We start from the raw sequence: 17,487 nt of genomic DNA on the forward strand, positions 1-17,487 counted from the left end.
TAACTTACATTCTGAAAGCTCTCAAGATATTTAACCAACTTATTCTAAGGGCTTTAAAAAGCTGGTGAAGAAACTTGAAAGTGAAGTAACACATTTATACAGTATAACATTAAAAACAAACACATGTACTTATGAAATTGCTCTCAAGTGAAAACATCAGCTATTCCCCCAATGCACGAGTTCTAGAAGCTCTTAATATAGATCTCTGGGCAACCCTGCAGTCCAGAAGAAAAGTACGAAGCCAAGTAAAATGTTTAACCTAGTCAATAATCATGATGCTATGTGTTATAGTAAAGACCCAGTACGGAGAAAACCTCACTGTAATTACTCAACAGTTTATGTTGGAGTTTGAAAAGCTGCTAAAGGACAGGTGACAAATAAATTTAATAATGCCTGTTAATTGCTATGTTCAATTAAGTTAGGAGCAGGTGAGAAACATGAACTATTAGCTTCGAAAGAAAACTTCAAGTTAAGACATTTGAGGTTTTCTATAGCAACCAAAGTCCTTTGAGAGTTGGTAGGATTGACTCTCCAATAGCTGGGAAGAGAAGATCTCAGGCAGGAGCTAATCCTGAAAAAATCTTGCAGAACACAGGTAAATGGCCCAACAGGGATTCATATACTTAGCTAAACTTTCTCCTTTTCAAAAATCTATTGTGAAATAAAGCATTAAGTCATGAGGGTTTGGAAGGCTGTAGCCTGAAGGACTAAACCTTCCAATCTGTTTCAGACAACAGGAAATTGGTTTAATCTTTATACACCCACACACAGGCAGCTCTACTCCTCAGAAATTTGTTTTCCAGACATAAATGTTCTAATTTGCTACCTAGTTTGATGTACAGGGAGAAGTATGATCATATGCTCAGAGAACCAAAATGAAGCAAACCAGATTAATGTTCTATTAAGTTATCCAGGAAGTGTTTGGACAAGTTATTAAAATGGTATCAAAATTAACTTGCAAGACATAATTGCTGTAGTCATATTTTATTGTGTCAAAACAGAAAGACCTTATTGAGTTTAACTCTTGAGGCAAGGTACCTCTGCTGTGTTGTCAAAAGTCACTGAGCTTCAAAAAGAAATCAGACACTTCCAAGCATCCTAATCCTCTCAACTATATACAATAAGACCCTTCCATCTTGATTTGGATTATTAGGAATTAGTGTTAAAATATTATAGTACTTTGATTGCATACTTCCAGAGAGAAGAGGTTTGGGATTTTTTGGGTTTTTAGGGTTTTTTTGTTTGTTGGGGTTCTTTTGCTGTTGTGGGGTTTTTTGGGGTTTTGTGGGGGTTTTTTGTTGTTGTTGGGTTGGTTTGGTTTTTGTGGGGGTTTTTTGTTGTTTGTGGTTGGGGTTTTTTTGGTTGGTTGGTTTTTTTGGGGGTTTTTTTGGTTGTTTTTTTTTGTTTGTGGTTTTTTTTTGTTTGTTTTGTTTTTTGGGTTTTTTTTGGTTTTTTTACAGGCTTCATGTCAAAAGACAGCTACTTTCCACAAATTCATTTCCCCTCAGCCATTTACTTTGCTCCCTTCTCAAACCCTGCATATGTAAAATCAAAGTTACTGGTGCTCCAAGCCTGACTTTGCAGCCCCCCCATACGTGCACAGGATCAGAGCAGAGCAGCTGGCCTCCCACAGCTGGTCACTGTTACATTCCTTTGAGCTCTGTGGTTGAAGGCTACAAAATGAATAAAACCAATAATTGCCACTATTTTCATATTAGAGCACACAGGTGCAAAGACAGCAGGAAAACAGGCAAAGTGCCAAAATGCAGGAGAAGGCAGTCAGTGAATTTAAGGACAGCAAGACAGTTTCCTAGTAGTACAACAATAACAATAGCGTGGCTACATATTGGAAGACAATGATTACAGAACAAATGAAAAACTCCTCATTGAATATTAAGTTGATTTATACTAGATAACACTTTACAGCGTTCTTTTTCAATTGATTTAAATCCTCTGTGTTAAAGAAAGCTATTTTTTTTCCCATGTTTATCAACCACTACTCCAGTACTGGCAGTAACTCCTCAGTGAAGCTACGCTTGCTATCTGCAGTTTATTCCCATGGTCAGTAGCAAAACATGAAAGGCACGTTTTCCAACCAGCAGCCAAAACTTACCTCTAAGACCCACTTTGTAAGTTTTTCTAGCATTATTAGAAGACAAATCAACAATAAATGTGTGCCAACAGACCTAGAATGACAGAACTACGCTATTAGATCACTAAATTCCAACATAAGAAACTCAAATGACTGTCCCACCACTACTGAAAAAAGTAACAAATAACTTGAAACTCCACGTCACTTCGGACTACCCAAAACTCTTCAAGGTTTTTTTTTTGTAGTTGCCGATCTGTTGTTTTGAAGAAAGTACATAAGCATATTTATGACATACTTACTCTCGCTCTTTCTCCGTCAGTTTGTCATTGATATTATCTTTGATTGTAGACCGGGAGCCCTTGTGAATTATAGGATACCTGAGTGGCACTTGTAAGAAGTAGGATATCATTGATACCAAGTGAGCGGTGTAGCCCAGGGCAACAGCAATGCTTCCGTCATCTTTTGCTGTCAATAACAAAAAGATTCCGTTATTTAATCAATCGTATCTCACTGCAGGCTCAGCACAAGTTCATCCTTATTGCTTAGAGAATGACACAATTAATGAAGCTATCAGAAGCTATAATAGGTGCAATTCTGAAATAAATTTAGACTGCTTTCCAACTGTTTGCAGTTCACTATATTTGCCTCTTTCATTAAGGGGCAATGTAAATGGGTGATGGCTTTTTCTCCTTCCAATTTTACACTTTCAAAGTTAAAAGTCTCAACATTTGGCTGGGTGGGGGAGGGTAAAGAAGAGATGGGAAAAGTGAAACAAAATTCCCAAGACAAAATTCAAGTCTTAAACGTTCTGCATTTCTCTAAATGTAGCTGACATGTATGACCGGGGTCAGGGAAAAGCTGCATTCCTCCATAACTTTATGCATTAGTGAGATCAGTTGGAGACACACCGACCCCAGGGTATGAACTCTGTTCTCTGCCAATAACTGGAAGAACTCACATTAACCCATTGTTTTAAAGTATCATTTTCAATTTGACACTTCAGGTTTCAACCTTAAAGCTTCACCTGCTGGGAATACACACAGGTCTTGTGATTCAAATTATATTCTTTAGCCAGTAAGGGCTTTTCCCTTCTGTTTTCTCTTATATTTTCTTCTTTGTAAGTGAACACACCAATACAAACAACATGACAGAATCATCCCTTCTGATGCACAAGGGAGTCCTGTGAAATCAACACAAAACTGACTTTTTAGGGAATAAAATTTTTTTGATACTTCAGATGCCTGATTTTTTTTTTTAATATTATCTACTAAGAGTCTGAAATAAGATACACATGTCAGACAGCTGGTTTTCAAATATAACTGCATATTTCACTAAGTTGAATGCATAGTACTTCTTCCTCGTAATACAATATTTCTAGAGACTTTCATAAAGAATTAAGTAATTCCTTTGTAAGGAATTAATACCAGTAAGCTGAAAACAAGCCAAAAGATGCACGCCACTGATTTCTCAAGATTTACCAAACTGAGTGCATTACCACATTTAGTGCAATCAGGAAAACAAAGCAACAGACTGATTTTTGTCATATTGACAAATGAATTTGTTTCAAAGATTATTCCTCCATTATTCTAGCATCCAATATACATGTTGTTAGCACAAGTTAATTTGTATGGGATGGCTTTAAAGAGTTAGGCAACTGATTGAGGTTTTTGCCCAAAGAACCACATGCCTTGCAGAGCAAGCAAGTACTGGGAGCAAGAAATTCTGAAGGGGATTTTAATTAAATTCCAATTCATGTCAAACATTTGTAGATAAATGCATGCAGTTACCTGTACAACTGTTATACAGACAGGCATATTATATATTTGCTTTTGCAATAAGATGACTGTAGACAGCTAAAGTAGAAGCTGATTTGTAAAATACTCCATACTGTCAGGCAGCTTTAAAGTCTTATTTATGCAAGATATTTGCTAAGTTCACCAGCAACTACAGAAAATTGAATGGGGATTCGTGCAGGTTGCCCCATCAAGATTTACAGACTGAAAGTAGCCACAACAGACTTTTAGGTCAGACACAAGTATTTTCCAGAATCACTAAGTTTGGAAGGCACCTCTGGAAACCGTGTAGTGCTAGCCCTCCTGCTCAGAGCAGGGTCAGCTACAATAGGTTGCCCAGGACTCTGTCCAGTTGGGTTTTGAGCATCCCCAGGGATGGAGATTCCATAGCCTGTTCCAGCATTTCAGTATGGAGTCTCAGAATACAGAGGTACTTTTTTAAGAGCCAACAGTAACTACCTTTGTACTAGCTAGGAAGTAGGAATAAATAATGCATAAGTTTTCTTCTAGTCTAGACCTTTCCAGTCAGAAATTTGGATGCTAAGCCAGTGCTATCCGTTTACTTAATTTTATGAAGTTTAGAAGCAGTGTCAACTGTAACAACTAAATTAAGAATATCCAGCTACCTTGAAAGTCTTCAGAATTAGGAAGCTTGACTCCACAAACAAAGTAATCCTTTTGATCATTCTGTAAGTTTAAAATCAACAATGGAAAGTGAGAATGGAACAATAACGTCTAGAAAACAGAAACCTGCACAAAATCCGATGACAACAAAGCATTTTTGCAAAGAAAAACCTAACTATTCAATGAAACCCAGAGTGACTTTGACATAGTGTTTTAGTCCACATTTCATATAATTCAGAAATAAATGCAACTTTTTTTTAAAAGAAGAGTTCATCTTAACTCATTACATAAAAGATTTTGGAGCTCAGTATTTTGACATCTGTTTATATGTACCCCATTAAAGTCCAGCTAGCCTACTGTCAGGGTTACTTTATATAATTGTAAACAAAATGGAAAGTATCCATTAAATTACAGCTACAGCTATTCTACTTTTATAGTGGAGACTATCAGAGATGCTGGCATAAGTCCTCTCCCCATGAGGTTTGCAATCTGAGGACCAAATCCAGAAAAAAGCTGGAAAAACCAGCATGAGTGAAGAGCAAGTTTCATCACAAATAAAACATGATATTTGCTCACAGCATAATAAACAGGAAGTTCATTTCACATCAAGCAGATTTTTAGAATGTTAAAAACATACCAGATCAATGGGGTAGATATAGGATAGCTCCGACAGCAATTGCTTGCATCGAATAGTCTGCTGGGCATTTGTCTTCAAAAACAGTTCTCTTTGGGGAAAGAGATCCCAAAACAATTAGTTTCTTCAAAAGCTTTAAGTAAAGATATCAAGCCCTCGTATCCCTTCTGCATATTCCCAAGTATCACCTCCCCTTCCCCAAAAAGCTAGGTAATTCCACCACAAAAAAAAGTATAGAAGACAAAGCTAACTTTTCATTTTCAGTTGTACCTCATATAATAGGCGTATTTTAACTATGACAATTAAATATTACAAAGTTGTGTCACAGTAAAACAGACATAAAAGTGCTATCATAGTCTACACATGCAACCAAGCATCTGTTTTCCTCTCTCTGGACTTGCCACTGTTCATTATCACTTTATATATCTACAAATAGTAGCAGAGATGTCTTAACAGAAGTTTTGGGGTGATATTAGGAAGAATTTGGTGCCAGGATCCCCACTTCAAGTGGCCTACTCTCAAGCCTGTATTTCCTTTCCAATTGCAGAAAAAGCATAGGTCCTTTTACCTCTTAGCAGTGCATTCCTTTCTTAATTCATGGAGGGATTCATTATGCTCTTGAAGTTTCTGGTATTCAGTCTCAAATGCATTTCCTAAACAACACGTAGCATCAGGAGAAAAATTAGTATCAAATGTTTTCTTCGTTAGATGAAGTTTTAAAAGTAGATACTGACACAAATGTTGGCAGTAATCCTCCACTTACTCGTAGATGCCCATTTTCCACTTTATGCTGCCAAACTTGGGAATGACAGTGCAGGAGGAACACAAGTCTTCATGCACTACACACCATCCACCAGCCAAATACAACCAACAAATCCTCGTTCTCTGTTAACACCCAGTCCCCTCATGTCCACAGTAGTGGAGTAATTCAGTTAAGGCATCTCAGTAATTGCACAGCCAGAATTAAGGGGGGGCAAAACAGTCATTTTTAGTAGTGACTAATTATTTTAGACTCAACTAAGTATTAAAAAAAAAAAAAGTCCTGCAACAAGATTAAACATCCATGTAGTTTGGTCTCTGGTGAGCTCCAAAGAGACAGCGATACAGCATTTTATTATAGGACACTTTCCCAGTAAAAGAAAATACCAAGAAGACTGAGCATTTCATCTTTCACTTACAGAATAAGCTATTAAGAGGGATTTTTGTCTTCTAACACTTAAAATGGAATCCTAATCACAGGTACAATAACATCTCTCATGACATTACAATGTGACTGCATCAAGCCACTGTTTACTATATTACAGTGCAGCAGTTCTGATATTCTCATAAAAGTTTAATTAAACACAGATTTAAGATTACTTTAGAGAGATGTCATAGTAAGACCTTATTTAGAGACAGGATACCAGAAAGTGCTGTCCAGAATTCAGTATGACACAGATGGTGAAGAGATTATATCTGGCTGCAAACTTCAGATAAACACAAGCACGTTAGAGACAGACTGAAAAAAACAAACCAACTCCTTCATTTTGGTCACCATGACTGTAAGTTAGGCTACTATTCTTCTGATCAGAGGATTATAAATATCTGTAATAGAAGCAGTAATGTTTCTACACTTACCTCTGTCATGCAAAGTACTTTTTTCCTTATGCAACAAAGCTACTTCTTGACCAAGGGCCTTCTTCTGCCTCTCCAGTTCATTACGTAGCACCAGGATCTTCAACTGTAAACATTCACTCTCCTTTTTCTATTGGAAGAATAGATTTAAAAAAAAAAAAAATAGAAGTTTTTCTGCAGTTCCATAAAAGGCACGATAAAATGGAAAAATAGGACAAGACTAGTGTCTGCCAGACTAAAGGCTGAGTTCATAGATTACCAAAGACCCTAATCATTTTGCTGCTTGGGAAGGAGAGAAACTCAGCTGTGTCCCACAGTGCTTGTTCCTCCTGTGGGATGCATCTCCTCTCCTGTGGCTCAGCAATGCAACCTGGCCCAGGGCAGAAATTAAGAGAGGAAGGAAAGGTGAGAGGAAGTTTCTGCAGGACAAATACATAGAAACTAACAGCATAGCATTAGCAACACAGTGAGAATTCACTATTCCCTAGCAAAGGGTTCGGCAATAAAAGGGAAGATGAGCAGTGAGCAGTCTATACTAAATTGAGGCAGGGAGCTGGAAAAATGTTCAAGATGTCTGAGCTGCACTATTAGATGCAATTCCCAGCTTCAGGGTGCTGAGGAAAAAAAGGATACAAAAGGAAAGAGCACAGAGCGGGGAGCAGATTACATCATTACACACAATTATACTTGAAGGATCCCTTCTTTAAAAGTTTTAGGATTTGTCCTGTACCTCCTCTAAATCTATTCCTGTGTTTAAAAAGAATTTGGGGTTTTTTTTGATGCACTGTCTCCACTAAGAAATTGTGCAGCCATGTGCATAGTGAAGCAGAATTTTCTACTGTAAGGGGGGTTTTGTATTGTTTTGTATTGTTTTAAGGAAGAAACACCTACCATGTTTAATAGATATTTATTGAGAATACCTGAAGACAGATTCCAAATGGAAAAGTGAAGTTACATCTCTTCAGTCCAATCATACCCCTGATAGAGTTCAAAGCCTGAAGGAATCATACTCGTGAGCAAGCCTTGTGTAAGTGCTACCGAACACTGTCACAACTCTGTCAGCTTTCACTTTTTCAAGCAGTTAATGAAGATAATGTTACTTCAACACTAGCTGTCTAAAAAAACAAAAGTCAGCTCTTGCTGAACAGTTCCTTCCACTTCATATTTCCTTCAATTACACATGTATGCTCAGCCTTCTGGTTCAAGACTTCAGCAGGAAGCAGGACTCAATATTAAAGAATGAAACTATAGTTCACACACTTAAGGGGAATGGGAGCCCAACAAGAGTTTCCACTATCGAACAAAGGAAAAGAAAATCAGGTAATCCTTTGCTTATACCATAGACCATGGTTGCTACGAAGCTGCATCACATGTACCATCATGTGTTCTTCATATAGCTTTGCTCACACATATTTATAAAGGAAAAGCCTTTGCATAGAGGGACAAGGATATCCATAACTGTAAAAAAGATGGTAAAAGTCCTTTTCATGGCCAAGATACCAGCAGAGGGCAAAGCAGCTCTGGGTTGGAGTCACTTGAAGGAGATGTTATATTGACCATTAAGGGAGTTGACTTCATTGCTTCGACTACAATGCAGCCCTGTGATTAGAGTGGATAAACAAACTCCCATTTTTCTATTTTGTCAAACCCTTAAACCGGTTTGACACTTCTGGAAATTAGCTGAGTACTCTCAGCCCAGAATCTACCTTACAGCAATAAAGGAACTTCACATCACAAGTTTGTGCCTTCCTACAGGAGGTACCAGACATGTGCTAGTGAGTACCAATATAATGAAATCACCATGAGCCACTCTTGCTCTGTCAACTCACTGCTTTGAACTGAGCTCAGCCTTTCTGGGCAGAAAATAGAAACTAGCACCAGTACACTTTTTTGGAGAGGGGAAGAGGACAGGCAAAACAAACTGTCAAAAGCTATTGCAAGATCTAATATAATTCCTGCTTAAAATGAATGTGCCACTTGAGTGACAGCTTTTGCATTAATTCTGTTCACCCAAAGGGAGTTGGGGTGCAAGAAGATACAGCCAGTAGACTCACCTCACTCTAAATCCACCACAGGTTCCTGTCAAGATTTATCTAAATCATTAAAAGTTTGGTTTTCCTGATAAACCTCTTTCATGCACCGTGCAATGTTTATGCTTTTATAGTATAAAAGCAATTATCCAAAATAAAGGTAAAAACAGGGTAAGCGATCTATCAATCCATTTGAGTAACACACACAATCTAAAATCCATTGACATTACACTTCTCAGATGAGTTCCATTTAAAATGACAGGTTCAAATAAAGATTTCAAGTTCAAGTGTTAAAAAAAACAAGCTTATACTCAAGACATCAGCCAGATGCTTCAGCCAGCCTGTAGAAAAAAGTTTTAAGATAATCAAACTTACCAGTTCGTTGCTTGTAGATGTACATCTCAGCTTTTCTTCAATCTCCCTTCCTATTTTCTGAACAGTTACCTGAGTCTGTTTAATTGCACACTGGGCTCTGTGAAGCCTGTAAGGAGAAGAGAAGTTACGGCTGTACGAAAGGTTCCCCACACGTGTCCTAATGATGAACGTGCCAGCTGCCTCACAACCAGCAGCAGTAATACAAATTCAGATTGTCAGCTTCTATTTTGAAATAAAACATTAAAAGAGTAATCATAACTTGCACAGTTTAAGAAATGAGTATCCAACGCAAACCAGCAAGTCTCTAAATTCCATCAAGTACCAAATCTCCTTTTCATTTGTTAAATTCAATAGATGCCAATAAGACAAAGCTGTAGATGAGAAAGCAGGTAGTTATAGGGATGTCACGTCACAATTAAGCTATAACACTTAACATCAAGACAGATCCACACATGACCGTTACCATGAGCACTGTTAACACAGGCCAGATTTAAAAAAGTACAAGTATCCTTTCGATAACACACAGCTACCCAGGCCAAAGGCATGAAACACCCTTCGGTATCCCCAAATATGCTGTGGGCCCTTCTGTAACAAAAACATGGGTTCCTTAATTGAATCACAGTTGAAGCATGGAAAAGATGAAGCCCTGGCTTCAGGATGAAGAAGAAAAACTGATTATTTGCCATATTTATTGAAAAAAAAGTCAGGCAGAGGAATGCAATGGCAAAAACAGGTCTAGGAGAGACATTAATATCTTTCTTAGAATTAACATGGAGTAGAAATGAACATATTTATTAGAAAAAATTAAGAGTTTGTCTGCAAACATGGACTATGTCTTTTAAGGCATATAGACCCATCTGAAGTTTCACTATTTATGGCTGCTTCTTTTGTAAGGATATTCTTCAGACAGCCTTGCTGCTGGGGTGAACCCTTAGCTCCACTAAGGTCTTGCCAGAACAGCAAAAATGGTCAGATAACGTGCTTTGCCAGGCAAACATAACAAAAAGACCAAGCCTGCTCCAGCGCACGCTTTAATGATCATCTCCACTTTGCCAAAACTAAAAATCTCTGCCTCTTCATAGGAATGCCTCACTTTACTAAATCAATGCTACAAATTTGCTGTACACCCAGGACCAAAGCACTAGAGCACATCAAAGAGGCTACTCGGCTCCTTCCTTCTGCATTCTCTAATCTCTTCAGATTTATAAGCAATTGAGGCATTGGTTTTTAAAGTTTCTGCCTAACGGTTTTTAACCGTCTGTATGCAGCTAGACCAAGATAACCAGGCTACATGCTTCAAGTATGAGTGACCACAGAGCATTACTCTTCCTCACACCACCTCCCCTCAGCATCCCATCTCAACTCAACAGCATGGACTACATATTCAGCGTGAGGAGAGTGCCTACAGCACCTACCCCAGCAAACAAACACACAGAGAGGAGATTATACATGGACAACAGGGAACAAGCAGTGCTAGTAAGGTTAAACAAGGTCACTGCAATTAAGGACTTTTACATGTGAATACATTTAAGCCATCAGACACCTTTAGTTCCTTCACACTACTGCTTCTCCTAAACACCACTCTCTGTAATAGTATAATTGGAAACAAAAGTCTGAGGCATTTCTTTGGTTTCTTGGTTTCTCATAGCACAAACAGCCCAAGAGCTTTTTAGGGGTAGCTGTACCCCATCCAAATCACATATCACAGAATCATCTAGGTTGGAAAAGACCTTGAAGATCACCTAGTCCAACCATTGGCCTCACACTGACCATTCTCAACTACACCATCGAGCAGCATGGCTCTGCTGGCTGCTACCAGGGGTGGGAAGGGGGCGTAAGGCTGCTGAAGCCAACAGCACTGGGTCACCCAAGGGCTTGGTCTCACATCCCTAACAGAGTAGAAACCTCCTGGAAACACTTAGTTCCTACTGGGAACTACTACTTTATACCTCCCACCTTCCTGAATGCATCTCGAGGCTGTTAGCTAGGTAACATATGGTTACGCAGGTCAAAGCCAAGGTTTGCTGACCATCCTGAACGTCATACAGCAGGGTCTAAGTTTCCTACTTCAACAGTTTCCAGCCTGCCTCTTTCCAAAAGTCTGGAACGTTTTCTTTCCAGACATAAGAAAGCCTTACTCTTTACCTGTAAGTTTTAGCTTTGGGTTATAACTGAGTGACATTTCCCTTTACCCTTCTCTCCCCTTCATCTAATTTTATACTGGAAGAACATTCTTCATTTAGTCTGTTAGGTGATTAAGAAAAGTTTTACAAGTTCTCACATCACGCCATTTAGGTAGCAAAACCTGACTGCTGAAAAGTGTTTTATTCATTGAAAGAGTATTTATGGAACTGATAAACTGTTAGAAGGGTCATTTGCCATGCAAGTTCCTCACGGTGGTTTGATCAATAGTCAGCTAACAACCTACACATTTTGTAATAGCTTCAAGTTCTTCTACCTGTGGCCAAGTATAAGGAACAAACATCTTTCAGACTGACTTCTCAAAACAGTACGCACCTTAGAATACTTCCACTTACTTAATCTATATCTAAAGGTATATTCCTAACCTATAAAGACTGCTAAATAAAATAATTCAGCAATTAAGTCTGTTTTTAATAAGAAACGGTTATCTTTTTAAGGCAAACATCATCCAGATATTTCTTGCAATATAAAAAAAACCCCCTACACTTAAACTTGGCTCCCTTGATGTCAAATAGTGCCATTTACATTGCAAGACAGAAAACTAACTGATACTAGTTGACTCAATCCCAGTATGTTCACTGTTGTTCCAAGAACTTTAAAATGGTAACAGTAAAATCATGACCACATCCGAAGTTAAGCCTTCCAAGATTAAAATTTTGGGGACTTCATGTTACAAAGGCAGCAACTATCAACAGAAATCTCCCTTCCCCAGCCAAAAAAGCCCCCACTGCACCCACATGGAAATCTTTGGTCATTCAACAAGGGGAATACAAACTAAGCTATAAGAACATCAGCATGGAAATTCTGTCCATCATTTCTGCACGCACAAGAAAGACTCGGTGGAGGCAATTATGACTGCACCAATGAATGGAGATCAGCAAGTTGAGGCCATAAATCTGGATTAAAATTTATACATAATGAATGGAGAGAAACTTCAACGCTAATTGACTGCATATTGTTTCCATTTCTAGTCTGAATGCAAGTCCAACGCTACAGCCTAAAGTTAGCACAAGTTGTGCTTAGAGTACAATCTGGCTTGGTTTAGTAATCGACAACGATGAGCCAACTGATGGCATAATCTACAAGCTATCAGCCAATGTAGGATTCTTCCTAGATTGTCTGAGGGTTTTTTATTATCCTTTATTAAAATTAGCACTTCCATAGCACTTTAAGAGCTAATTCAGGGCTTCAAGAGGCCACTGGCCTGCTACCAAATTTCCTTCAGCGGTCAGGAAAGCCAAGCCAGATACAGCAGAAACTCAAGCCTTTTCAAAGAGATAGCTTAGCCAACAGTGTCGTCATCCCATGTCTGCAGGCTGCTCTGGTGTCCCTGCAGCAGCTCACAGCCACTGCCAGCCAGCAGCAGAGTAATACAAATGTTAAGTGTGACAGATTTACTGCTGCTGGTTGGGGCCCTGAGAGCTGCTGTGCAATTGTCCAACATCAGGTGAGTCGCACGCTCTTGCCTGGGAAAGAACTGGAAAGCAAAACAGACATTAAAATTCCTTACAGGGGAAGGCCACTCTAATGTAGTTTGGAGATGGAGACCCATGAAGCTGCTGTTCTACTTCCATTCTTGTATCACCTGCTTTCTGAGATAAATAAGACTAAGAGGAAAAAAAAAAATACTCTCCTTTCCTTTGGAAGATGAAAAGACAGTGGGATAGATACAAAAACATTAGTCATGTAAAGTAGCCAAGATCAACAAAAGCTGCATCTCTAATTGACCTAGGAAGAACCAGCAGGCAAAATTTCAACATCTCTCCTCTTTGCTTGCTTATTCCCAATTATTTGCTGAAATACAGGCCATTTGGGGTGTTTCTTCAAGGCTTCTCAAGTCTGACAAAATTATTTCCCCCCCCCCCCCCCCCCCAAAAAAAAAAAACTAAACAACCCTACTTTCTACTTTGGCTGTAAGATTTGAAACAATTCTAGCATACAATGTTCTGCCAATCAATTCAGCTTGGGTACCCCCTTGGAGGGGAAAAAAAAACTTGCCAAGTTTTGGACTTCTTCACCATTACAGGATTTCTTTGCAATAACATCCTTGTCTTGTTTGCAAGATCCAGCAGTTTTTCTGACTTCCCAAGACTGCACAATGCAGCGGTCCAATATAACTTGACTTTACAACCTGGAAATGTGCTGTAACAACACATTTGCAGTCTTTCAGCTTGCAGTAAGTTTGAGGCCATGTTTGAACGTTCAGCTGAAGCACCTTCCTTTAAGACACGCTGCAGTACCCTGCAACTGAGATATCCCTCTTGGTCATGAATTAGTCAAGTGATTTACTAGTTTATATAGCAAGTTCATTCCTGGCTGCAATCTTTAAAAAAATGCAAGCTGGAGTGTAGTGATAGTTGTGCTTATTAAGCTAACATATGCTTATATTTACATTAATGAAAGTCTCTCAACTTTATTAGACATTTGATACATGATTTTGTAGTTCTGTCATACACTCCAAATATCTATTTGCTTCTATCAGACACATCTGGATTTTTCATGTACAGAACTTTAAGCCATAAATACATCAATTAATTACAGCAGTCACATACTACAGCTACTTCTCACAAGAGAAATAAATGCCTATGGTCTTATTTGCCAGAACAACCTTCGTTTACAATGAGACTAAATTTAAACTGAGAATTACTACCAGGGATTTAGCAAGTAGAACAGAACACTTCTGGCAATAAGTGAGATGTAGGATCCTGGAAGTAAAATATCCAAACCTATTATTAAAGAAAAAAAATAATCCAAGACTTTCCTATTAAATACAAAAAATGGAATGCACACTACTTTACATGAGTCCAGAAATCAGATTATGGAGAGTGCCAGTCAGCTATAACATATTTTTTACACAGCCCCTTAAACCATCATTTGCTACATCTGCTTTCCCACAAGAAAATTTTTTTAAATTTATAATCATATACTCCCTTTCCCAATTTCCTCAGAAACCTATACCTACAATTTGTCAAAAGCAGATGTAGGGCGAGAGAAGACAGTAGGGAGTAAAAACAGAATAAAATGCAAGTATGACTTGTTCATTTATGGCATTAAAGCTCTACAAGAGCCAGTGCTGTAAGAAACTCCAACAAAAGAGTGTTGTCGAAGCACAGATACTTTCCATCATTCTTTCAAACAGCTTTAATTTGAGTCTTACATGTGTAAGACTCAAATTAAGCTTTGGAATAATCAAGTCCATGTGGACACTGCAACAGTGAATGCTTTGAGCTATTTGCAAATGGAGAAGGAAAAAATATGTCTATCAGCCTGGCAGCAGGGGAGGTCCTGGCCTCCAGTGTGAGGAACATTTAAAGGAGCTAGCTAGTATATAGATCACCTTTAATACACACAGGGCATGAGCAGAAGAGAAGAGTCTTAACACAAAGCACAAACAATTTTTTCCAGAAATGAAGTCACAAAACCTGAGGTGTCTCTAGTCCTCTTATTTCAATCCACAGATTTAACTCCAGTGCCGAGATGGATTTATGGCTTAATTGTTTTATTCAAAGAACAAATGTATTTATGACAAATAACAAAGGAAGTTTATTTTTGTTCTTTATACTGGTGCTTATCAGTCTGTGATTACAGAAACCTTGCTGCCAGGGCAACAGACAGAATCACATTCAAGACACTGTATATAGCAGAAAGGTAAATGGCATGCAAATCAAATTTCCAAAGGACATAAACATGTAAAGACAACTCCTACCAGAAGGACAGCAACACTAATAGAATCCAACAGCCTTTGGCTGACATGTAACTTGCCAACAAATCTTAATATAAGTTTCAATTCTCACTCTGAGACACTGAGCAAGCCTAAGACTGGAGTTCCCTGCACAACTGTAAAGGAAGATGCATAAATTCAGGTTGAATGGGTTAAGGGCTCAACCCAAAAAGGGAAACAGCTGCTCTCAAGTTGACTGTGTTCTTCCAATTGTAGTCCACACAACTGATAAGGTGTTTGTGACAACTGAGCACAGGCCTTACCCACTGGAGGGAGAAGGAGGAGAAACACCAATCAATATTCAGGTGACTCACTTTTTCAAGCTGCATACTGCTGCACTTTCTCCTGGAAGCCATCCCCAAACTCAAATCAAAGTTTACTTCCAAGAGAAGCAGAATACTGCAGCTGAAGTAGAGAAGTGAGATCTCCCACCAGACAACAGGATGGTCATAACACTCACAGGAACCTTCTGCAGCTTCTCAGTCACAGGTGCATTCCCTACCCTGACCTCTTTTTCATAATCAAAGACATGAGAGCATTTTCCCCAACCCAAGACCTTTAATCCATTTTATTTCTTCCCAGTCAAAACGCAGCACTGACTTTCCCTGATGTGCTTAGGGATTTCTGAGCATTTTGGAGACACGACTGCATTCACTGAAATCTCTGCCCAGGCTGAAAGATAAAGCAGGTAGCAGCACCATTCTTACAACCATATCCAGGACAAAGTCATACCAAAAATAAGGTGTCCCAATGCCACTGTTCAGAAAATCCTCCCTCTTAAACACTTTCAGGTATCTGTTAGAAAATTATTTAGTTAAGTGACATGCTCTGTTTTTCATCAACTCTATTAAACCCAGAAACAGGAGAAGGACTGGGTTATGACTTCTAATCTAATTGAACACTGCTTCATTGATGTGGTCTTTTACATGCCGTCACAAACAAAGCAGAATAAGGCTATTTTTGAAGTTCTGCACAGCTCTGTGTAATCTCTCAAACAGTGCTCTGAAACCGAATTTGGTCAAGAGCTAGCAACATGCCTATCATGCTCACTAAAAATCTGCCACTGTAGGGGCGTTTTATTCCATATGGCATATTAGGAAAGCTGAAGATAAGAGCAGCAGCAGCAGAAGACTACTAACCCTGCAGTTAACATACAAAAAACCCCACCCCTCCCTCATGCTTCATGGACTGTTTCAACTTGCTATGACCCATGCCGCTCTCTTCTACAGATTTTGGCAAAAAAGACAGGCCTGTAAATTGACTCTTCTGATGACTGATTAGCCTCAATTTCCATATAGTTTAGCACCACACAAGTAAAATGCCTGGGAACAGATTTGTCCGAATGTCTGATTCCACAGATCAAAATCCCTAAGGAACCTCTCTCAAAAAAAGCAGATCCCAGTTTCCATCTCCATCGCTACTTCCCAGGAAGACACCACCCCACAACTCCAACCCACATGGTTTTTAGGCCAAGAAAGATGACACTTGTTATACTATTCATCCATTTCAGTACTGTTTATTAGAGTATACAGAGGCACTCAAGAGGTCCGATTACAGTTCATATTTATTTATGCTGGCCTTAGGCCACCTGGGTTTTCACATCCAAAGCCAAGGGGATGCCTGCCTTGTCTTGGCTGCCTATACAGTACAAAGAGCCAAGTCTTCCAGGTGGAAATCTTTCCTAGTTAGAAACATCAAGCCTGGCCATCACAGGAAAACAATCACACTTATCACTAGCAAAGGAAAGTTTTAGCGGAGGGACTTACTGATTTAAGAGCACAAGTCAGGCTAAGAGGAATCCTACTACCCATTTCATGTGTATTTCCACATCTGCTGGGAGAGGGTGATGGCAGCAGCAGTAGCAACATTAAAGTCTGAAAGTCTGCAACATGAGCCAGCAATATGATTGCTAAGATACTCACAGGAAAAGCTAGAACAAGGCACTGCCACATACACGCCACCTTCTCAGGATGTGGCGCTGCTTCTACTGCATGAACATCCATAGCTGAAACATTTAGAAGGGTTTTATTGCAGCTATGAGTGGGACCCTTCTCCTGAGGAAAGAACAGCAAAGGAAAAAGCCAAACCCAAAAGACTTACTGTCAATGCGTATTTTAATTTAAAAAAACATAATCTTTCCTACCTCCCCTTATCTCTGTGCATCTACCAGCATGCTAAAAGGAACAGGGTAGCAAGGAGCAACTCTCTATTCCTATGCAGTCAGAACTGCAGAGGCCAGATGCTGACTCCTGCCTACTGCACAGTTCCACGGGGTTCACTTCTTTCATGGAGGTGGGGATGGAAATAGAGGAACCTCAGGGAAGTTCAGAAGACAGCTTTGTGTGGCTCACCTCTGGGTTTGTTATCAGATGCTGTAAAACCCTCCAAAGTCAGAGAGCAGC

General features: G+C 39.1%; 1 protein-coding gene across 10 annotated transcripts in view; it reads right to left on the reverse strand.

Annotated features, from left to right (window-relative positions):
• Window positions 1-17,487, reverse strand: part of UVRAG (UV radiation resistance associated) — a 98,121-nt gene that overhangs the window by 46,026 nt on the left and 34,608 nt on the right. For all 10 annotated transcript variants that reach the window (XM_074860516.1, XM_074860512.1, XM_074860510.1 and 7 more), the window contains 6 exons: window positions 9,163-9,268; window positions 6,761-6,887; window positions 5,712-5,796; window positions 5,147-5,234; window positions 4,512-4,572; window positions 2,392-2,557 (listed from right to left, as the gene is read on the reverse strand). In XM_074860516.1, coding sequence (XP_074716617.1) covers window positions 2,392-2,557; window positions 4,512-4,572; window positions 5,147-5,234; window positions 5,712-5,796; window positions 6,761-6,887; window positions 9,163-9,268 — 633 coding nt within the window. The remainder of the gene's footprint in view (window positions 1-2,391; window positions 2,558-4,511; window positions 4,573-5,146; window positions 5,235-5,711; window positions 5,797-6,760; window positions 6,888-9,162; window positions 9,269-17,487) is intronic.

The sequence above is a fragment of the Strix uralensis genome, chromosome 2 (genome assembly GCF_047716275.1).
Source record: "Strix uralensis isolate ZFMK-TIS-50842 chromosome 2, bStrUra1, whole genome shotgun sequence".
NCBI classification, from domain to species: domain Eukaryota; kingdom Metazoa; phylum Chordata; class Aves; order Strigiformes; family Strigidae; genus Strix; species Strix uralensis.